Consider the following 23,471-nt stretch of genomic DNA (forward strand, 5'->3'; position numbering starts at 1 on the left):
CCCACACTATTAGAGAATTGTGGTGCCGAATGGAGGAATGAGTTTGGTCAAGAGGAAAGGAAAATTGTCTAGAAGGGAGTAATGACTAATGAGTCTGAGTCTCTGTTCTAGAGCAAAGGAAAACCCTCCTTCACCAAACAGAGGAAGTCAAACATCCGCTGTGAGTTCTGGGTTTTCACGTACGCCCAAGGCAAAGACAGTCAGGAAGAAGAGAGATTGCCAACCCATCGCAGCACTTGCTTGTTTATGCGATTTGCGAAGCTCCTTGCGACCGTCGAGTTCTTGCTCTGCAGACTTGCGCCTGCTACTGCCAATGAATTAGGTCCAGTTATCATTGACTTGTCATCGCCATTGAAGCAGCTCCTGCTTCTTTCTTTCTTTTTTAAGCTTGAGGAAGATAGCGATCTGAGACAAGGGTGAGTACCAGTGGACAATATAAATCACAAGGACTGACTGTGGGCCCCATGTTTAGGGGCCATGGTTCACGGTTCACAAATTAAATTAATTATGTTTAGTTAGAGTTAGTACATGATATTTACAATTCATGTTTCAAAGTTCGTTTTCAATCCTTGTGATCCAAACCCATTCCTATGTTTTTTATGTATTTTTTGACCCTCTTTCTTCGTACCCAATTCCTGTGTTCTTTTACCGTTTCTTTGCTTTCAATCCTTCGTTCTAGAGCCTCTTTGGAGCAGATTGCAGATGAATGGACCAAGGCCAATCGAAACACACCCAATCGAACTAAATCACTCTACTTTATCTTTTTACTTACTTGTACCTTAACATGTTGTTCATCTACCGATCTCCACTAGTGTTTTTAAGATGTCGACTAGGCGACGAGGTGCTCGCAGGAGAAGCGTCCCAGACGCCTAGCCAAAAGCACTGAGAGTCAAGGGGATTGGGAGCATAAGGGCAGGGCCAATGCGGGCTAACGTCTGTAGTGGTTTCAGTTAAAGAGATGCCACGTTGATAAGGAAGCATACAAGGAGCAACCCACAACAGAGCCACTCTATGCTCCCAATGCGTGTTCCAGTGTAAGAAAAATGGACCATCGGCCCATTTAGTTTGAATTTTGGTTTTTTATGATCAACAAGACCAAATTGAACTAATGTGTTTGCAAGTGTTTGTTTTATAGTTCACTAAGGTGCAAATGTGATTTGGACAAAGGTGACGTGGTGATCCGGATAATCAACACATCAAACAAGACATTAGAAGCAATGTTGAAAACCTAAACGACAAGTAAATTCTAAGGCACGAAGGATGAAACCAAGCCAGATGCGAGAATTATAAAGAAGCAAGTTGAAGGGTCTTTGCAGGCATCGGACAAGATCAGGAGCATGGGACACGTCACATCGGACAAATCCGATGACTGACCCTAAGCATCCGGCGACGGCAGAAGGGTGTGATCGCCTCCTTTTTTTTGTCAGACCAAACCACCATGCTTTCTGTAGGCTACTCTGCCACCTTGCGAGACTACTAACCAGTGTGACATGGATGTCCTGTTTGGTTCTTTAGTCAGCTCCTAAAATTCCTGTCACATCGAATGTTTAGATACTAATAAGGAATATTAAATATAGATTAATTATAAAACCAATTATATAGATAGAGACTAATTTGCAAGACGAATCTATTAAGCCTAATTAGTCAACGATTTGACAATATGATACTACAGTGAATATGTGCTAATGATAGATTGATTCGGCTTAATAGATTCGTCTCGTGAATTAGCCTCCATCTGTGTAATTGTTTTATAATTAGTTCATATTTATTCCTCCTAATTAGCATCCGAATATTCGATGTGACATGAATTTTAGGAGCGACTAAAGAACCAAACACCCCTTAGTACTAATGTGGACTCTAGGGCGGCACGCCATGCTGGTGCGTTGGGCAAGCCCTAATAAAAAAACGATAGGGAGAAAAGCCGTGGAGTCGGCTCCTTTCTCATCCCTACCAAATTTGGCACCATCGGTCGCCACGCAGCGTCGCCTAGGTCATCTGCGGCAACGGCAGTACTGATCTAGAAGGGGGTCACAACATGATCAGTCTAAGGGAGCAGTGAGAAGGAGAGGGAGCAGAGTAGCGAGGGGTAGCAGTGAGAGGAAGGAGAGGAGCATAGGCCAAGCTACATGCGCACGAGCAAGACTGCAAGAGTAGCGCAAAGGGAGATGAGGCAGCACTGCATCCGTGATTCTAGGTGATCTCTTCAATGAGACATCTCTACGTGAGTAAGGCATAAGACAATTAACATTGTTAGTAAAAAGGTACATGTCCTTTTGACATAGAAAGTGTGCCCACTTAGAGTCCGACCATGAGAAAAGGAGATAGTCTTCTTCAGCTTCAAGAGGCGCGGAGTCTTCCAGATTCAAGCAAACACTCACCGCTAGGTGAAGTGTGTCCACTTAGTCCCCGAGCCTGACAGTAGATGACGTAGTCATATGGTGCCAGGGTCCAAAGTAGAAGAACAGTAAAAGATCAGCCGAGCAGGCAGCCAATCCCCGGGCGTAGCCCCGAAATGAGAAAGAGCACATTCACCGCAAGGTGAAGTGTGCCCACTTAGCCCCCGAGCCTGACAGTAGGTGGCGCAGTCACGTGGTGTTAGGGTCAGAAACAGAAAAATAGTAAAAAGACCAGCCGAGCAGGCAGCCAGTCCCTGAGCTGTTAGCGGAGATATCTAAAAAATCCAACCGTGGAGAAAAAACCAGAGTAATGGTTGTACAGTAACTGTTACCGAGCCTCAATAAATAGCGGAGAAGTTGGTGATTATTCGGTGAGTGATAACCAACCACGGCGATAAAATGAGCGACATGGGCTGTGGTTGTGTGAAAGCCTAGGTTACGGCCCATTAAGCCGCGTCGGAGAATCCGGAGAGGCGCAAATCGCAGGAATGGTTTTCCAAAAACCCTCGAATGCGAAAGGGTGGGGAAATTGCTTTATAACTGCACCGCCGCATCCCGCGTTCCCACCTTTGCCACTTTGCCATTCGTCTTCATCCTCAGCCCTCGTGTTTCCATAGTCACATCCACATTTGCTTCCACCGCCAAACCCCAATCACATCTGAGAGATGGTGCCAAAGAAGGGAGCTGTCAAATCGAAGAAGACAAGCCCCAAGAAGGCGAGCGTCGGTGCCCAGCGTGACCAAGAATGGGTGCCGTCGCGAATGGGAGAGGCGGAGCTTAACAGATTGGTGGAGGCTGGCGTTCTTCCTGACCGTGCTACCGCCGGATGGCGGCCGACCCTCGGTGAGTCCTTCTCAACACCTCATACCGATGAAGTGGTGGTATTCGAGGATTATTTTTGGTGTGGGTTGGGATTTCCTGTTCATCCGTTCCTGAGGGATCTATTAGAGCTCTGGGTGGTTAGTCTATACAATCTCCATCCCAATACCATTCTGCATATCTAAATCTTCATCCATTTCTGTGAGGCATATCTCGGAATCCTCCCCCACTTCAACCTCTTCCGTCACCTGTTCTGGCTGAAGAAGAGAGGCGTCGGTGGTTCCAAGGTAGTCGGCGGGGTGTACCTTCAGCTGCGCGATGGGATGGCAGGCGAGTACCTTACTGTGCCGCTGAACACATTAGCGAAGGGGTGGAAGGCCAGGTGGTTCTACATGAAACAGAGCTACCCCAGCCGTCCGTTGCGACGCCGACCACATCCTGGAGAGCTAGAGGAGCTGGTTGGAGACGCCGAGCAACGCTGATATAGAGCAAGTGAGGGAGCTCCTTGCCTTAATAAGGGGCGTGAGGACCAACGGTGGATTGGTGGTGGCGAGCTTTATAGTACGCCGCGTGCAACCCTATAAGGAGAGAGCGCACCTAGCCTTTGAGTTCAAGGGGGAGACCGACGGTACCCAGAAAAGGCCGGAGATGCCATCGAGGGACGTTGTTGAAGAGTGGGTTGTAGAGCTATTCGATCCTTTTGCCTCATTCAACATGTCAGGGTATACAAAGCCCTTTAACTACAAAAATCTGCCTCCTCAGGTAAATATCTCAGTTGTATATTCCTGATGCTTTTTATCCTTTGTCATTGCCGAGCAGTGGACTGATTCACTTATGCGAAGATCCACTCACAGGATAGGGCGGTGTACTTTTCAGGTGTGCTGAGGGCGATTGGGCACCAGCGGTGGATGCACGACCACCGGCTCAACCTAAAGAAAGTGCCGTCGGCGTCTCTTCGGACTTTGGAGGTACGGATGCTGGTCAGACAGAGAGTCCTCCCCTAGTGTCGGAGAAAGCCCGAGGGAAGAGGGTAGCGACAGACGAGCCGACCTAGAAGAAGAGGAAAACGGTGGCTGCTGCTCCCCTCAAACTAGGCGGCATCTCGCTTGGCGATGATCAGACCACTCGAACGTGAAGGACTGCGGTGTTTGATTGGTCTGATGACGATGAAGTTCCAACGGCTCCTCCACCGAGCACAAAGGAGCCTCTGCGCAGCACGCGCTCGGATGATCAATCAAGGGGAAGCGAAAAAGTCCCGAGCAGCAGATGAGGGAAGTCCCCGCACAGCAGACGACGGGAGTCCCTACGGGGCTAGCGACGGAAGTCCCCGAGCAACAAGCGGAGGTAAACCCAGAGCGGCAGGCGGAGAGGGTCCCAGAGCAGCAGGCAAAATAGGGGTCGACTGTGGAGGAGGTGGGACCTCCCCCCCAGAGCACGGGAGTCGACCCCATGGCTGCGCCTGGGGGCTCGGGCAGGCACCGCTGGTTCAAGAAATTGAACCGGCAGACCAAACCGTAAGTGCCCTTGTCCTAGAGTTACTTTGTTGTATTCTATTAACTTTTCTAGTGACTGACGAGTCGATCTGATGCAGTGCAAAGCGTACGGAGGATCTGACCCCGCTAGTCTAGACTATCAAACAATTGAGGGCTCAACCCGGGGTGGAGGCAACGCCGGCGGCTCCCGTCGCGGAGTCCCCGAGTGGTCGACAGCCGGAGGAGGAGTCAACCGCTGCCGCTAGCGGACTTGGCGGCAACGAACGATTGGTGCCAGCAGCAGACGAGTCGGCGATGATACCCAAGGCAACGACGGGAACCGTCGGGTCTTCGGGAGCAAAAGCTGGAGTTGCTGACAATGCACCGGAGTCTGGGGCGGCGAAGCCTGTGGCGGCCGAGGAGCAAACAGCGCCCCGTGAGGCGTCGCCAGGGATGGTCGGACCCGCTGTCCGGCCACAGAGCCCCCGATGGTGCCTCGAGCTATGGCGGAAGAGGACGAGGTGGAAGAGATCGAGCGTGCTTAACCTTGACTCCAATCCGTCCGAATCCTCTGCAAGCACGGCGACGAGGTGGTGGTTATCGAGGAGGAAGACACCACCAGGGAGATGAAGAGACTGAAATCCTTCGAGGGGTATCCCACGAAGGTAGATTGATCGGCAGAGGAGCGTGAGATCAAGAACAAGAAGGCAACAGAGACACATGAGTTAGATAGGTTCATACCGTCAGTATGACGTAATACCCTACTCCTGTGATCTGTTGGTTCGTATGATATTGCGTGAGTTTGGAGGGAGTCCCTGCCCGCCTTATATAGTCTGGGAAGCAGGGCTACAAGTCGGTTAGATCTGAGAGATAACCGAAAAGTAATAACTGATTACAGGAATCTTGGAATCATATATATCCTAACAGATCTCGTAGTATCTTCTGGATATCTTTCAGATGTCTTGCGAGGCGCCGAGCAGAGTCGTGCCCCGCAAGGCTTCGTCTTGTGGGCTGGACCGCCCCTGGGGGCGTAGCCCATGTGTCTGCCGTAGGTATCCGGGGTTGTACCCCACACTATTAGAGAATTGTGGTGCCGAATGGAGGAATGAGTTTGGCCAAGAGGAAAGGAAAATTGTCTAGAAGGGAGTAATGACTAATGAGTCTGAGTCTCTGTTCTAGAGCAAAGGAAAACCCTCCTTCACCAAACAGAGGAAGTCAAACATCCGCTGTGAGTTCTGGGTTTTCACGTACGCCCAAGGCAAAGACAGTCAGGAAGAAGAGAGATTGCCAACCCATCGCAGCACTTGCTTGTTTATGCGATTTGCGAAGCTCCTTGCGACCGTCGAGTTCTTGCTCTGCAGACTTGCGCCTGCTACTGCCAATGAATTAGGTCCAGTTATCATTGACTTGTCATCGCCATTGAAGCAGCTCCTGCTTCTTTCTTTCTTTTTTAAGCTTGAGGAAGATAGCGATCTGAGACAAGGGTGAGTACCAGTGGACAATATAAATCACAAGGACTGACTGTGGGCCCCATGTTTAGGGGCCATGGTTCACGGTTCACAAATTAAATTAATTATGTTTAGTTAGAGTTAGTACATGATATTTACAATTCATGTTTCAAAGTTCGTTTTCAATCCTTGTGATCCAAACCCATTCCTATGTTTTTTATGTATTTTTTGACCCTCTTTCTTCGTACCCAATTCCTGTGTTCTTTTACCGTTTCTTTGCTTTCAATCCTTCGTTCTAGAGCCTCTTTGGAGCAGATTGCAGATGAATGGACCAAGGCCAATCGAAACACACCCAATCGAACTAAATCACTCTACTTTATCTTTTTACTTACTTGTACCTTAACATGTTGTTCATCTACCGATCTCCACTAGTGTTTTTAAGATGTCGACTAGGCGACGAGGTGCTCGCAGGAGAAGCGTCCCAGACGCCTAGCCAAAAGCACTGAGAGTCAAGGGGATTGGGAGCATAAGGGCAGGGCCAATGCGGGCTAACGTCTGTAGTGGTTTCAGTTAAAGAGATGCCACGTTGATAAGGAAGCATACAAGGAGCAACCCACAACAGAGCCACTCTATGCTCCCAATGCGTGTTCCAGTGTAAGAAAAATGGACCATCGGCCCATTTAGTTTGAATTTTGGTTTTTTATGATCAACAAGACCAAATTGAACTAATGTGTTTGCAAGTGTTTGTTTTATAGTTCACTAAGGTGCAAATGTGATTTGGACAAAGGTGACGTGGTGATCCGGATAATCAACACATCAAGCAAGACATTAGAAGCAATGTTGAAAACCTAAACGACAAGTAAATTCTAAGGCACGAAGGATGAAACCAAGCCAGATGCGAGAATTATAAAGAAGCAAGTTGAAGGGTCTTTGCAGGCATCGGACAAGATCAGGAGCATGGGACACGTCACATCGGACAAATCCGATGACTGACCCTAAGCATCCGGCGACGGCAGAAGGGTGTGATCGCCTCCTTTTTTTTGTCAGACCAAACCACCATGCTTTCTGTAGGCTACTCTGCCACCTTGCGAGACTACTAACTAGTGTGACATGGATGCCCTGTTTGGTTCTTTAGTCAGCTCCTAAAATTCCTGTCACATCGAATGTTTAGATACTAATAAGGAACATTAAATATAGATTAATTATAACACCAATTATATAGATGGAGACTAATTTGCAAGACGAATCTATTAAGCCTAATTAGTCAACGATTTGACAATATGATACTACAGTGAATATGTGCTAATGATAGATTGATTTGGCTTAATAGATTCGTCTCGTGAATTAGCCTCCATCTGTGTAATTGTTTTATAATTAGTTCATATTTATTCCTCCTAATTAGCATCCGAATATTCGATGTGACATGAATTTTAGGAGCGACTAAAGAACCAAACACCCCTTAGTACTAATGTGGACTCTAGGGCGGCACGCCATGCTGGTGCGTTGGGCAAGCCCTAATAAAAAAACGATAGGGAGAAAAGCCGTGGAGTCGGCTCCTTTCTCATCCCTACCAAATTTGGCACCATCGGTCGCCACGCAGCGTCGCCTAGGTCATCTGCGGCAACGGCAGTACTGATCTAGAAGGGGGTCACAACATGATCAGTCTAAGGGAGCAGTGAGAAGGAGAGGGAGCAGAGTAGCGAGGGGTAGCAGTGAGAGGAAGGAGAGGAGCATAGGCCAAGCTACATGCGCACGAGCAAGACTGCAAGAGTAGCGCAAAGGGAGATGAGGCAGCACTGCATCCGTGATTCTAGGTGATCTCTTCAATGAGACATCTCTACGTGAGTAAGGCATAAGACAATTAACATTGTTAGTAAAAAGGTACATGTCCTTTTGACATAGAAAGTGAGAACAGTTGCTTGGTCCTTTGAAGACAAGCCATCCTTTGACCACCCTCTCCACCACTTTACCATTTGTTCTTTCATTTAAAATCATACTTCAACAAAAAGTATCACAATTCTCTTTTGCTCTAGACTTTTCTCACTTTTTTTTTTCTTTTCACCAATTTTTTTTCTTTTTTCCCCTTTTTTATTCAGGGGTGTGGGTGTGTAGGGGAGGGGGGGGGGGGGGGGGGGGCGGAACATAAAGATAATAGTATAAATACATATATATGAATACGAAATCAGAATCACAAAGTAAGGTAAAGACCACACAGGCAATTGAATAGACCCCGCCACAAAAATTTGGATTGAATGGGTCAGTTACGTGTTCCCTACCAGTTTAGTATGCACAGCACAAGTTTTTCGACAAGAGGCCTCGATGGGACAGACGAGTTTGATGTTCATCGAGCTCATAACAGAATCCACAAAGCTGATATCAGCAGGAGCTACAGGCTACAGAACTAGCATATTACCGACCGCTTTCAGCACGATGCTACCCCCAAAATGAAGTGTACAAATAACCTAGCACCACTCACAGTTTCCGTGAACAATGAGATGATTAGACGGTGACTACCGAGAATGTCTCCACTCTCCAGTATGCTTTTGAACCCATATTTCTTTCACCATTCTTTTTTCTTTTTAGTCTTACCGTGCTGCCCTATAATTAATAAATACCAAAGTTTTCAAAAGGTCTTCCAATAGCTTCAAATGTGATTGATCGATGAAATAGCTGAGCCACCAAATCAAGATTCATAACACCAACTCGTCCGGATAGCAGTAGCCTGTGGGAAAAATCAGATTAACACACCATTTTCTTAAAAAAAGGGGTACCAAGGGACAAACCAATGAATAAAAACTAAGGAGACAGGGTTCTTAGCAAAAAGCAAATAGGTTAATCAAATAAAACCAAGAGTGGAATGTACAAACTACAAGTCTCGTGCCATGCATCAAACAAAAAAAAGAAGTGTTGTGCGCCAGAAAAAAAAAGGGTTCCATTACATGATTCCATCCATCTCTAGTTATCTGAAGTCTTGACTGGCCCACATGCAGTGAGACAAGCAATTCTATACGGATGCTCAGCTGCCAAGATGATTGAAAAGCCAAAAACGTGCATAGTTCCCCTTGCCAACCTATCAGCAGCCGAGGCGTCTCACTGCTTGTGAACTAAAATAACATATCCCATAACTGCGTGGGGGCAAAGCAAGGAGATAAAGGAACTTGGATGGAACCAGGTTTCATGGGACAATCTTGCACACTAGTAGTTGTTTCATGTCAGTGGACTTCTAAATCAATTTTGGCAGTTAATAGGCTAAGCTCACATATGAGATGACCATGTTAACATTAGTGTATCACATACAAATAAAAATACATAAAACTAGAATCGATACTTATTGCACCACGCATTGACGGCAACGTGTTTCAACACACCAGCAGGAGGTTACCCACAATATCTATCCAGAATATATTTTATGGAACAGCCTGAAGTACAATGTGGAGGCAAAATAAAGGGGCGCTACTGCACTCATAAAACTGGAGATAGAAACACACATACACACACAAAGTACAAACCAACATTGCTATTTAACCTGATGTAAATAGAAGTTAAGCTAAGGGAGGAAGATTTTGGTTAGTTGCTACTGAGTTACTAGATACTAGACACTAACCATTGGTGAGCTTAAATGATTAATCCCCATACTATACAACTATAGAAGATGCATACCACATTGTTGATAGCTCAATTTTAACATGATAAACCTATATGTAAGGCAGGTCTTGGACATTGGACAAGCTAAGCACAATGCTGCATCAAGCCTACTATGTCACCTCTGGCAAAATTCACATACCAATCATTGTACCCTGACTTATGAACCAAGGCCCTGTTTGGATGCAAAGTATTTTTAAAGTATCAGAGAAATACTATGGTTTTACATAATACTTTGGTTTTTAAAAGTTACTGGGTGTTTGGATGCAAGTATGCAACCAATCTTGTAGTTTCTAAAACCATGGTTTTGTCAAAACTATAGTCTTTTTAGAGTTTTAGAAACTTCACTCATGACCCCTTTTTTTCTAAACCACGGTTTTGTGTCTCTTTGGGTTATAAAACCACAGTTTTGTGATACTACAGTTTTTGAAAACCGCATCATTCAAACAGGCCCTAAAGGTAATATAAGGCTCATGGAAATAATTATTAAGGAAACAAAAAAACTATCATCTAAAGTGAATATAATGTAATGTTATCCATTTCCTTGTATTATGAGAACTTCACAGCCAACCCCTATCTGATAAGCATCCCTGCCTATTGATCTGCAGGGGTGTGTGGGTGGTTAAACATGCATACATGCAGATGGGCCACTGCATAATACCAGAGTAAGTGATAGTATTGATACTTATAAGATTATGGCATACTTTGCTAACATCAGTTATTTCCTTTTCACAAACTATTTGGCAGATAGACAAGTGAAAAATCAATGCTGAAATCCTGCACTAACAAAGTGTTGACGTCCTAGGACGCACTCCCTCTGGTAAAAAAATAAGTTTTGGAATGCATGTAAGCAACTTTTAATTATTGGTAAGAATATCTTCATGAATATTTCGACTGGACTTATGAAAGATAGTGGACACCTTTTTCACGATATTATACTTTTACTGATTTTACAAATATATTGCAATTGAGGTTCATAAAGAGGTTCCTAAAGAAGCTGTGTTTTGGGATTGTGCCGTTGTTCAAAACACCTAATTTAGTAATCAGCAATAAAAACAACTTCAACATTTTAAGAACAGGTTATTTCCATATTCAGTGCAATGTACCTCATTGTGGAATGTCAGAATCTGAGATAACATTCCTTGTGGAACGACGTTCAGGAGGACACTCATCATTTGATGATAGAGAGGAACTAGAACATGAAGCTTTGGAAATTCCAACTGGAGAAGTCTTTGCATTTTCCACAGTTGAGATGGATTTATTATGAGGAATGGCTACTGTAACAGATGTAGCAAGAGATGATACTTTCCCAACAGGGCTTGGGGACTCAGATGATATGCTTTGAGTATGGCCAGAGATACTGGAGGCCCTCACAGGAACTGAGGTATTCTGAGGTCTAGAATGGTTATTTGAGCCTGGAGATGCAGTCAACCACATAAATCGTAGTGTGTGTCCTTTGCAAGATTTACCACCAATAAATGCTTTCTCAGCTGATTGCCGCGTTGTGTAAGTCACACAAGCCGAGCAACTCAGAGAAGGTTTTAGGGTTGCATCATGGTTATGGGCTTCAGTATCTTCCAGGACAACTGACGAAAGCTCCCCAAATGATGAGAAATGGTCTGCCAAGACAGATTCCTGTAAATGAAAGTGGTACGCATCAGAAACATAATGAAACAGCTTGTAATAAAACACATGAACACAAAATGCAGCATGAGAACATATTATCCTTTGAGTGCCTTTTTTATGCAAAAGGAAAGGCAAATTATTTTATGCAAAAAAGAAAGAAAGAAAGAAGTCACTGGTTGCGTAGATGTAAGACTGATTTTTATCAGCACCTCGTTCCACTAAATGTAGACGAGACTGCAACCTCCAGTTCATCAAATATGTAATGCAGCAGTACATTATTATTGTTCAATTTTTGTCATTACACATAGCTAAAGATGTTAATAGTTACAGTGGCATAAAAGCATGCAAATCCGTTAAGCTAAGAATAATAAAAAGCAAACACAATTAGGTAATTCTATATGATAAATATTGCTGTAGATACATGGTCTCATGTATTATGTACTTACATCCATCCATGCCATGATTGGTTTTATACTTTTAACAACACAACAGGACCTAAAAGATACGTCACTGAAAGTTGACAATTTTAACAGCCAAGATAGAACTACTCCAATATATAGGGCCATTAGCAATCTAGGGGTACAAGTGTGACTTGCTCATTGTTAGATAATCTACTGCTACCTTGTGTGAACACAGCAAGGGAAGGCGGTGCCGAAAGACCCCCTGCTGTGATACCGTAGCCGCTGCAGGTGCAGGCGCCGCACGGCTCACCTGCAGCACTGTAGGCACATGCAGTGGCCAGCGCAGAGTCAGCCCTGTATGTTATTTAGTTACTGTTACAGCATGTGCACTGTACTAGGACTAGATGGATAGAGTTATATAAATAGACTACCACGGCAACTCAGTAAAGAGAGTTCAGATTTGCCATCTCACAGACAGAGCATCGGCCAACGCTGGTGTCTTGTATTGTGTGTGCTTGCTCTGTTCTCCCTTCTTCTAGCTCCAGCCAAATAGTGTGGGGACGGACAACGCTCGTTCGTGGTCAACACGGCTAGCGGGTGCTCGGCAACACTAGCGGGTGCTCGGCAAGACTGGTGAGTGGTTCACTCACCTGAGCCGGTGATCCTGTGGGCCAACAAGTGGTATCGGAGCCGTACAAACGTCGTCGCCAGACTAACCACTGGCAATGACGGGCGGTTCGGAGATGGGCGACAGCAGTGGCACTGTTGTGGCTGCCCAGCCACGACAGGAGGTCGTTATTCGCACGGTGCGGGAGATCAGCAACACCAGTTGGCCGACGCTTACTCGCACCAACTATGGAGAGTGGTCGGTGACCATGAAGGTCAAGCTCAGAGCCCAACGGCTCTGGAATGCTGTTGACAAGGGCACCGACAATGAAGAAGATGACATGTCAGCGCTGGAGGCTATCCTCGCTGCTGTACCGGCGGAGTACAGGGAGCCATTGGGGGCGAAGAGCTCGGCTAAGGAGGCGTGGGAGGCTATTGCGGCGATGCGCGTCGGTTCCGACCGCGCAAAGAAGGCAACGGCCTAGCTTCTGAAGCAGGAGTACGCCAACCTCAAGTTCAAGGATGGTGATACGGTGGAGGACTTCTCCCTCCGCCTGCAGACGCTCATCAGCAAGCTGAAGAGCCACGACGTCACCATCGACGAAGAGGAGGCGATCTCCAAGTACCTCCACTCTGTGCCGGCAAAGTACATCCAGATCGCTCTCTCCATAGAGACGATGCTGAACTTGTCCACCCTCACCATTGAGGATGTGCCAGGCCGTCTGCGGGCGGTGGACGAGCGTCTAGAGCAGGCGACAACAACGAAGGATAGCGGAAAACTCCTGCTGACGGAAAAGGAGTGGGCTGCTCGGAGGAACTCCGGGAAGGCAGCCTCCTCCAGCCGCGGTGGCAATGGCAAGCGCCGCGGTAAGGCTTCTTCGGAGAAAAAGCAGGTCGACCCCAACGCCTGCCGGCATTGCGGGAAGATGGGCCATTGGGCACGGGAGTACCCAAATCGCAAGCAGGAGAAGAAGGCTCAGGCTCACCTGGCGCAAGCCAATGATGAGGATGAGGCCACTATCCTGATGGCGATGTTCTGTGCATTGCACGACGTCGAGGCCGAGGAGGGGGAAGAGGCGACGACGGTGGAAGGACCTGGGAAGGCCCTGAAGACCATCAACCTCGACGAACCACGCGCCCAAGTTCACCTCGGACGTGTGGGCGCCGACCAGGAGCAGCGGTGGTATCTGAACTCTAGTGCCAGTAACCACATGACGGGCTCTAAGGCATCCTTCTCCGAGCTCGACGGCCATGTTACCGGTACGGTGAAGTTTGGTGACAGCTCAAGGGTGGCTATCCAAGGGCGCGGCACCATTATCTTCAGATGCCAGAACAGGGAACACCGCACGCTAACGGATGTATATTACATCCCGCAGCTGCGTTCCAGCATCATCAGCATTAGTCAGCTGGATGAGCCCAGTAGCGAGGTACTGATCAAGGACGGAGTCCTTAGGATCAGGGACCAGGAGCAGCGACTTCTTACCAAGGTGAAGAGGTCCCTGAACCGGTTATACCTGCTCGACCTGGAGGTAGAGCAGCCGGTGTGTCTAGCGGCAAGGCACTCCGAGGAACCGTGGATGTGGCATGCCCGGTTTGGACATCTCAGCTTCGACGCGCTTGGCCGGCTGGAAAAGATGGTCCAAGGGCTACCCCACATCAAGCACGGAGGTGAGCTATGTGACAGCTGCCTGGCCGGGAAGCAGAGGAGACTACCTTTCCCAAAGGCGGCCAAGTATCACGCGAAGGACGCTCTCGAGCTCGTTCACGACGACCTCTGCGGGCCGATCGCCCCTGCTACAAACGGTGGTCGACGGTACTTCCCCTGCTTGTGGATGATTGCAGTCGCTACATGTGGCTGCAACTCCTGACGAGTAAGGACGAAGCGGCGGCGGCGATCAAGTTCAAGACGCGCGCGGAGGCCGAGAGCGGCAAGAAGCTCCGCGTACTGAGAACTGATCGCGGCGGCGAATTCACTTCGGTGGAGTTCGCTGCGTACTACGCGGATCAGGGTGTGGGGCAACACCACACCGCGCCGTACTCGCCACAACAGAATGGCGTGGTGGAGAGGCGGAACCAGACAGTGGTCGGCATGGCCCGATCCATGATGAAGGCCAAAGGCACATGCCGGCAATGTTCTGGGGAGAGGCAGTGACCACGGTGGTGTTCATCCTCAACCGCTCTCCGACCAAGGCCCTAACGGGCAAGACGCCGTATGAAGCTTGGTATGGGCGCAAGCCGAGCGTGTCCTTCCTTTGGACATTCGGCTGTATCGGCCACGTCAGGAAGACAAAGCCGAACCTCACCAAGCTGGAGGACAGGAGCACACCGATGGTATTCCTAGGCTACGCGGAGGGTACCAAGGCGTACCGGCTCTATGACCCACGTGGAGACAAGGTGCTTGTCTCGCTCGACGTTGTGTTCGACGAGGAGGCGGCTTAGGACTAGAGCAGTCCGAGCATGGGGGAAGCTGGCGGCTTCACCAGCACCTTCGTCGTCGAGCACTTGGTCATCTACGGTAGTGGAGACGCTGGGGAAGAGGTGCCGAGCACTCCAGCTGTAGAACCGAGCACGCCTGGGGCAGTGTCGAGCACTTCGGGAGGGATACCGAGCACTCCTGGAGGGATGCCAAACACGCCAGGAGTGGTGCCGGGAGGTTCTACAGTGGTGGCGACCACTCCAGGACGGGTGCCGAGCACTCCCATGGCGGAGCCAAGACGTCTTACAGTGGTGCCAACCACTCCAAGACTGAGGCTAGGCACTCCTACAGTGTGGCCGAACACTGCAGGAGTTGTGATGAGCTGTCCAGAAGTAGTGCCGAGCACTTCAGGTGTTGTGCCAAGCACTCCAGCGGAACAGGAAACTCCATCGACGCCGATCGAGTTCACCTCACCTCCAAGTGACATCACTGAGTTCGTGGATGCCTTCCACGAAGGTGAGGAGGTGCGGTTCCGCTGGCTGAACGACATCGTCGGCGGCACAGGTCCCTCAGGTCTGGCGGGCAGGCTGCTCAATGACGCAGAGCTACTCGTCAGTGCTGAGGAACCACCCATGTTCGCGCAGGCCGAGCGCGATGGAAACTGGCGACGGGCGATGCTGGAGATGAAGGCGATCGAGGAAAATGAGACTTGGCAGCTCATCGATCCACCTCCAGGATGGCGTCCGATCAGCCTAAAGTGAGTGTACAAGGTCAAGCGGGACGAGCTCGGCACCATTGTCAAGCACAAGGCGCGCCTCGTCGCTCGAGGCTTTGTTTAGCGCGAGGGCATAGACTTCGAAGAGGTCTTTGCGCCAATAGCGCGCATGGAGTCGGTCCGTTTGCTACTAGCTTTGGCAGCAGCAAAGGACTGGCGCGTCCATCACTTGGACGTTAAATCGGCCTTCCTCAACGGCGAGCTGGCAAAGACGGTCTTTGTTAGGCAACCTCTAGGTTTCGCCGTCAAGGGAGAGGAGCATAGGATGTTCCGACTACGCAAGGCGCTCTACAGGTTGCAGCAGGCCCCACGAGCATGGAACGCCAAGCTTGACGCCACGCTGGACGAGCTTAGGTTTCAGAGCTGCGCAACCGAGCACGTGCTCTACACGCGGCGACGGGGGAAGGAGCTTGTCGTCGGCGTGTATGTGGATGACTTAATTGTCACCGGCGCGCGCACGGAGGATATCAACAACTTCAAGCGCGAGATGACAGCTCGTTTTCGAATGAGCGATCTCGGCGCACTCTCCTACTACCTCGGCATCGAGGTGAGACAAGGGAAGGAGGAACTCACGCTCGGTCAGAGCGCGTATGCCTCCAAGTTGTTGGAGAGGAGCGGCTGAAGCTGACGAAGGCCAGCACCGCAGCGAAGGTGGATGCGACACTCTACCGGAGCATCGTCGGCGGTTTGCGCTACCTAATCCACACAAGGCCGGATATTGCGTTCGCCGTGGGCTACGTCAATCGCTTCATGAAGGATCACTGGGCTGCGGTGAAGTGGCTACTGCGCTACGTCAAGGGAACGGTGGATCAAGGGATCATTTTTCCCAAGACCGGTGGGAGTAGGCTGCAGCTCACTGTGTTCAGCGATGCAGACATGACGGGGGACATCGACGGGCGACGAAGCACCTCTGGCGTGCTCGTCTTCCTCGGGTCGGCCCCAATTTCATGGTTGTCGCTGAAATAGAAGGTGGTGGCGCTATCTACGTGCGAGGCAGAGTACGTAGCGACGGCCACAGCGGCGTGCCAAGTTGTGTGGCTGCGTCGGCTGCTTGGCGAACTGACCGGCGTGGAAGCTCACCCACCAGCACTGATGGTGGACAACCAGCCCGCCATCGCCCTCGCGAAGAATCCAGTTCTGCACGACCAGAGTAAACACATCGACGTAAAGTTCCACTTCCTCAGGGACTGTGTCGATGGAGGACAGATCGTCATCGAGTTCGTTGAAACTGGTCGGCAACTCGCGGACGTCCTCACCAAGCCGCTCGGACGTCTTCGACTCACGGAGCTGAAGGAGATGATCGGCATGGAGAGGGTACAAGGGTTAGCAGTAGGATTAGGGAAAGATTGTTAGATAATCTATTGCTACCTTGTGTGAACATAGCAAGGAAAGGCGGCGCCGAAAGGCCCCCTGCTGTGATACTGTAGCCGCTGCAGGTGCAGACGCCGCACGGCTCACCTGCAGCACTGTAGGCACATGTAGTGGCCGGCGCAGAGTCAGCCCTGTATGTTATCTAGTTACTGTTACAGCATGTGCGCTGTACTAGGACTAGATGGATAGAGTTGTATAAATAGACTACCACGACAACTCAGTAAAGAGAGTTCAGATTTGCCATCTCACAGACAGGGCTTCGACCAATGCTGGTGTCTTGTATTGTGTGTGCTTGCTCTGTTCTCCCTTCTTCTAGCTCCAGCCATAGAGTGTGGGGACGGACAACGCTTATTCGCGGTCGGCACGACTAGTGGACGCTCGGCAAGACTGGTGAGTGGTTCACTCACCTGAGCCGGTAATCCTGTGGGTCAACACTCATAACATGAAATGGAACTACTCCAATATACAGCTCACATAAATTTTACAGCACCACATGATAAGATCCTGAATGTGACACAGCATCTTGCAGACATATATCAGAAGCAAGAACATTGCCTTCTCATATCAATTTTGTGATGGTAAGGGTGACAAAAGTTCAGTTAAGAAGTTCAAACAGTAGGTGGTCACTATCCACAATTCCATGTATAGGTCTATCACCAATTTTGACAGGGGGAAACATTGAACTGCACAAATAAAATCCCGCGACAATAGTGCATTTTTTAATGGTTTCAGTATGTCAAGGAATGGCAGGTGGTTGGATGTAAAACTTACATTTGCAATTTCAGGTGGCAAAGGTGGAAGAATTCTGAATGATGTGGTTCGATTGTCAAGCTTAAACCTATTCTGAGGAGGTGCTGGCAGATTAGTCTGTTTTGTAACCACCGCTGATTTCTGTGTGGATGTCGCAGCAGACTTTTGAGAGCATGAAGCAAACTCTCCAGAACTTCTCTTTTCCAATGAACCAGCAATCTCCTGTGCCCCTTCAGCCCTCATGGACCCTGCATCCTTTACTTTTGATGCATCATTAGAAGCAATTTCTTTTCCACCAGCCTCTGCATGCTTAACTGAATTTGCTGAACCTTTCTGCAACATAGTTGTTTACTTATCAGAAATCAGTAACAGAAACAGCTAAAAGTGCAATTATCATAGGCAAAAATAAGCATGAACAGTCAGCCTGTTCCTCCTAATGAAAGTCAGTTCACCTAACAACCAAAATAATACAATAAACAATATGAATTCATGCTACTAGGGAAACCAGTAATTACTTGTTTTGCAAGTTTCTCTAACTGGCGGCGGAACTCATCACGCTTCTGAGCTAAGATCTCTTGTTTTTTACGTAGTTCTTCCAATAGTTCTAGACTTTCTTGCCTTTTTGGAGCATGGGGTGGTACTGGTTTTGTATTACTTGCTGGCAGCATTTTAGAACCTGGTGTACCAGAACTCATCGGTTCAGCAGAAGATCCAGAACTGGGCCTTGGAGCTGTTGATTGAACATTTTCCTTGACTCTGTTGGGGAAAGAATGAGCCGGTGCAGTAGACAACTGGGAAGACTTTCCAGAGATTCTGCCCTCTCCCACATCCAGAATTCTATCTTTGTTGGCCCACCATAGCTTTATAAAGCGGTTGCCCATAACAGCATCTGGAGCTTTTAGGGCAGCTTCAGCTTCTTCCCTTCTCGAGAACTGGACAAAAGCTTTTTCACTGTTAGATGGAATATAAATATCTATTACTTGACCAAACTTCTGAAAATGCGATAGAAGGGCGTCCCATCTGTTGCTTTCTTGGGGAATTCCATGTACATATAGTGTACGGGATGCTTTCTGAGAAGCTCGATTACTTTGCCGGCCCACATCTCCATATATTCTTGAATTGGGTTGACCATTAGTATCCTTAGCAGCAGACTTTACTTGGCCCGTGCTGAGAGCCATCTCATCATAATCACTTTTTTGGTTTCCAGTGATACTTGTTGATGTAGTTTTAGCTGTGTTACTACCTCCTGGCTTTCTTTTTGATGCTATTCGCCCCCAAACAGAAGACTTCAAACTCTGAGAACCATCAGAAGCAAAAACCTGGTTTGAATGCTCCTGCCCCATTTCATAACCATAGGATTCAGAATTCCAAACTCCAACATCTTTATGTACAAAGCCAGTACATGATGCTTCTGGGTGTTCATTGTTCCAGAGAGGCTGATCAGGATCATATACATCAGCATCAGCAATGGCTGTAACAGCACTTCCATTTGGCTTTAATGCATCAGTTGCTACACCAGATTTCACATCTTTTACAAGAACACTTTTACTCCCTCCAAGGCTTGATAAGTTAACAGAACTGGTTCCTCCCTCATTTGGGATTCCCAATCCTTGAGCATTTGGAACTGATACTGGAAGATTGAATTGAGAGAGACTCTGCAAAGTGATAAGAAATTATATAAACTCAGTATCTTTACCTAAGGACAATAGAACATCAAGTAGTACTTGGCCTGAGAAACATTGCTGCGCCTTACATAAGCATAGCATAACAATTTAATCTTCTATATTACCAAAAACAATATGGTAAAGACAGAAAGCTAACTCAAGTGAAATAACAACCAGAAGGTAAAATGTAGCAGCAAAGAGAAGATCCAAGGCAGGCTGAAGTTCATCACGTTAAGATGTATAGTTCTCCAAGATTTCTCAGTTGGGATTTTGGATAAGTTATTGTGACTTGCGAGTAAAGTTGACCACAACTCAGACTAGTAATAACAGCACTAAAACACACCTTTTCAAGTCCACATTTACATTCGCACAACATAGCAAACAGACATAATATCCTATCAGGAAGTTATAATAGAACACAACAAATAAGCAAAAGCATGCAGGTTAGAATGCAGAAGATTATGAATAGTGTGAAATAGACAGACGGACCTGCATATCATCAACAACAATTCTATTTACACCATGCTCCATGGGGCACATATCCCCTCTCAAGCAAAATCCACGTTCCTCAAAGTCTCTACAACGTTGACGAGGCATGCCAAGATCGATCAAAGGAGATACTGAGGGCTGAATAGGGCCTTGCATTCCAAGTGGATGGATTGGATCCAAAATCCCATGAGGCATTCCAGGCATAAATCCATATGGACCACTTGGCAATGCAGTGCCCATAAATAAGCTAGGATGTGCCGGTGGTCCTTGTGAAGCCATATGGGATGCAAAATCCATCATATCAAGTGAGTTAAATCTTGGATCATGATGAGTCCAAGGTGCACCATTCCGTCCTCTTCCTCGTGTCATAGGAGGGCGAGTAGCAGCAGAAGCCGATGAATCAGCTCGGAAGGATTGGTTTGCTCTAGGTGCTCGAGTGTGACCTCCTACTCCAGAATGTTTTTTGAATTTTGGCACAAAATCCTTCTGTACTTCACCTTGAGAACCAGCTCCACCAAAAGATAGTCCATTACCAGAAACCCTACTCCTTTTTTTGAGAGGTGGCCCTGGATGTTGCTCCTCTGTATTATCATCAGATTGTTGTCTAGCCTCCCGTCTTCGGTGCTTGTGGTTGCGGTCATCGTCATCGTCATCGCTAATTTCAATGTCTTCACTATCTGTAGCAGCTTCAGAATTTGTCGAATTATTTTCTTTTTTTGGTGAAGGAACTTCTATTCTGTCAGCATCCAACACTGGTGATGACGACTCTTTGAGCATCTTCAAGGTTACCAATACAGCAGGAAACTTTGCATCTAGATTGTATTCAATGTCATGATCATCTTCAACTCCAATCCAAGTCTTCAAGAAGTGATTCAGTCCTATCGTCGATATATCACTACATGAGCCAGAACACAGAAACAACAATGAGTGACAGAATATAAAGTTGATGGTATGATCAGAATAACAAGTTGTTTGTAATATACCTAATAATGACAATAAACTGATGATAGACCCGGAAAAACAGAAAAATGAAAAGGCCACATGTCAATTTTTTCTCTTTAAAACAGAAACTGAACTGATGGTAGTTTAACTCAGCTTTTCAAACCCCACTTGATATACTAGCAGGATTATACAAACAAAAAAAACATGTCTATGCTTGATTTTCTTATACCACCTCCAGCAACAAAAAGGAATGTACCAGTGGAACTAGTCTTGTTGAACTTCCCTAATTTTGATCAGCATCATACATACAAGTGGTTGGCACCATGAAAAATGGTGAGTAGGTTTCTCTGCCCTCCAATCCAATCATATTATGTAGCTCCTAGAAACATAAAAAAATATGGGAAACACAAATACTGGTTCAAGTCACACCCTAAGGGTTTCAATAAGTTAAACATCACTAAATTGTTACCAGATGGTGGATACAGACAAACTCATCAAAGCAAACTGCTTTTACTGAAAAGATATCACATCTAAACTATTGAGCAACAACCGTAACATTAGCTGGAGTTTTCATACAGACTCACATCCCCTTTCAATACAAATTCAAGTCGATCAGAACAAACAATATAAGCAGGAAAAAATTGTGCATAAAGAGATTTGTTTGGACCCAACTACAATTGCGGGCCAGAGAAACACAGGCACATAGGGTCAAGCAGAATGCCATATCTACACATTCTAAAAGACTAAAAACCAATGTGAAAATGGTGACCAGCAAACCTCAGAAAGACTAAAAACCAATGTGAATTTGGTATGAAAGCATCCAAACATCTACCGATCTACCCAAGTAGGGATGCAAGCAGGTGCGGGCCGACCTGCCAGCCTGCTCGGCCCGCCTGCGAAAACAGCCCTTGTGGACACTGCGGGCTCCTGCTTCAAGTGACGCGGGCCTAAGCAGCTGAGCCTGCAAAGCCCAAGAGACTAGAACAAGCCGCCTGCATCAGCCTGCAACGGCCTGCCAGACCTGCTTCATCCGTGGGAAGCACCGGCGCCGCATCCGCCGCAGGAGCGAGCGGACTCGTGCTCGAGCGCCGCATCTGCCGCGGCGGCGCTAGGGAAGCACCAGCCGGAGTGGCGACGGCGATCTTGGTATCGCTCCGGTGAGAACCACTCATCTGCAACTCGTTCTCCTTCTCCCTTCCTTCTTGTTCTTCTAATATTCTTAATCTTCTTGTTTTTTTGGTGAGCACCGCCAGCTGCCATGGCCGCCGCCCTACCTCAAGGAGCTCCGGATCGACGTCTCCAGTCCGCCCCCATGGCCGATGTTGGCTCCTCCACGCCCCAACCCCATTCTGCAGCAGGAGGGCAGCACAGCCCGGATCCACCTGACGCCCACACCTTCAGCTCGCCGGCGCAGCAGCAGTTCGCAGGCGTCTGCAGGCGTCCGCAAACCTGCTAGCATTTTGCTACTGAGCCCAGCAGGAGAGTGCAGGCAATTAGTAGATGCCTGCAGGTTGCTGCAGGCCAATCAGTTTTTACATGCAGACGATGCGGCGTCCTGCTGGGTGTCTGCAGACGGGCCCGCTTGCATCTTTATACCCAAGCTCAATGGCTCCTTCTATCACAGGAAAGAATAAAATGATTTACAGTGCTATGCTGCTCCCGAAGAGGTGTGCAAACAAACAAACTAACCTAACAAGCATAACATTCCAACAGATAATTGCCCCAGAAATGCTCTCCTCTATTGACCTCAAATGTCCACTCTCTACTCCTGGCAGAATTTCACCAATCAGACCGCTTGACAAATGGAGCTCTTGGTCGAGTCAAGACTCAAGAGGCGATTTTGCGCAGCCCATCCCATGCCCCACAGACCCACAGCCCCGGCAATGAAGAACTGCAGTCCGAGCATCCCAGCCAACTGCAATTAGCTCTAGATACCCCAAAACCAGAACCAGGCACAAATCACGAGTCACCGCCGCTGCAATCGCATCAGCATACCCACCACACCACAGCCGGTCGCGTCCCACCCTGGCTCCTACTAGTCGCGAATTCCGCAGGTAACGCAGGGCAGCGCTCGCGCACGCGGGGCGGGGGCCTCCCGCGGGCTGCGGCCTGCTTGCCTGCTGGGCAAGGGGACGGAGGCGCGCGGAACGGAATCGGGGCTTACCAATCGAATCGGGACAGCCGGCCGCGGAGGAGCAGGCGACAGCGTCGAGGCGGGGGGGAGGAGGGCGAGCTCGAGGGGAGTCGCCGTCGGGGAGGTGAGGAGATGAGATGGTTAAATGAGGGGCACTTCGGTAATTGTGGCCTGGGCTTCTCGTGTTGGGAAGCTAGGGTAGGGGGTTCTTGCGCTTGTTCTCATTTCAGTTTTTTTTTGTCCAGGTTGTCCCTGTTATCAATGGCGCTGAACCGGAGCTTTAATTTCGTTTCGATTCATACGGCTAATCCATTTGCCTAGAACTAATCATCGACATGTGTAAATAGGTAGGAGTAATATAGGTACGTGTTTAGATTAACTAATAAAGGGTAAATAAACTATGTTTTTAATTTTTTTCACGTGAGAATCGTGAATTTCTAAATTGCATCTTGGATCAGCTGCCCGACATAAATGTTGCTTTATTATATTTGTTTGCAGTGGTGGATGCAACAGCTGGTCT

At 47.9% G+C, this 23,471-nt stretch overlaps 1 protein-coding gene across 3 annotated transcripts; it reads right to left on the bottom strand.

The window, feature by feature from the left end:
• Positions 1-8,334: 8,334 nt before the first annotated feature.
• On the bottom strand, positions 8,335-23,141 carry LOC136494819 (zinc finger CCCH domain-containing protein 27-like). Of its 3 annotated transcripts, XM_066490997.1 has the most exons (7): positions 22,982-23,112; positions 21,074-21,196; positions 19,876-20,770; positions 18,238-19,377; positions 17,744-18,055; positions 10,884-11,412; positions 8,335-8,857 (listed from the first exon to the last, which is right to left on the bottom strand). In XM_066490997.1, the coding sequence occupies exons 3-6, from the start codon at positions 20,650-20,652 to the stop codon at positions 10,885-10,887; spliced, it is 2,757 nt and encodes a 918-aa protein (XP_066347094.1). In that variant the 5' UTR covers positions 20,653-20,770; positions 21,074-21,196; positions 22,982-23,112; the 3' UTR covers positions 8,335-8,857; position 10,884. The 3 variants fall into 3 exon arrangements, with proteins under 3 accessions (XP_066347094.1, XP_066347093.1, XP_066347095.1); XM_066490996.1 differs by lacking the exon at positions 21,074-21,196 and having other exon boundaries at positions 22,982-23,141; XM_066490998.1 differs by lacking the exons at positions 21,074-21,196; positions 22,982-23,112 and adding an exon at positions 21,690-22,969.
• Positions 23,142-23,471: the final 330 nt, after the last annotated feature.

The sequence above is a fragment of the Miscanthus floridulus genome, chromosome 11, assembly GCF_019320115.1.
Source record: "Miscanthus floridulus cultivar M001 chromosome 11, ASM1932011v1, whole genome shotgun sequence".
Classification (NCBI taxonomy): domain Eukaryota; kingdom Viridiplantae; phylum Streptophyta; class Magnoliopsida; order Poales; family Poaceae; genus Miscanthus; species Miscanthus floridulus.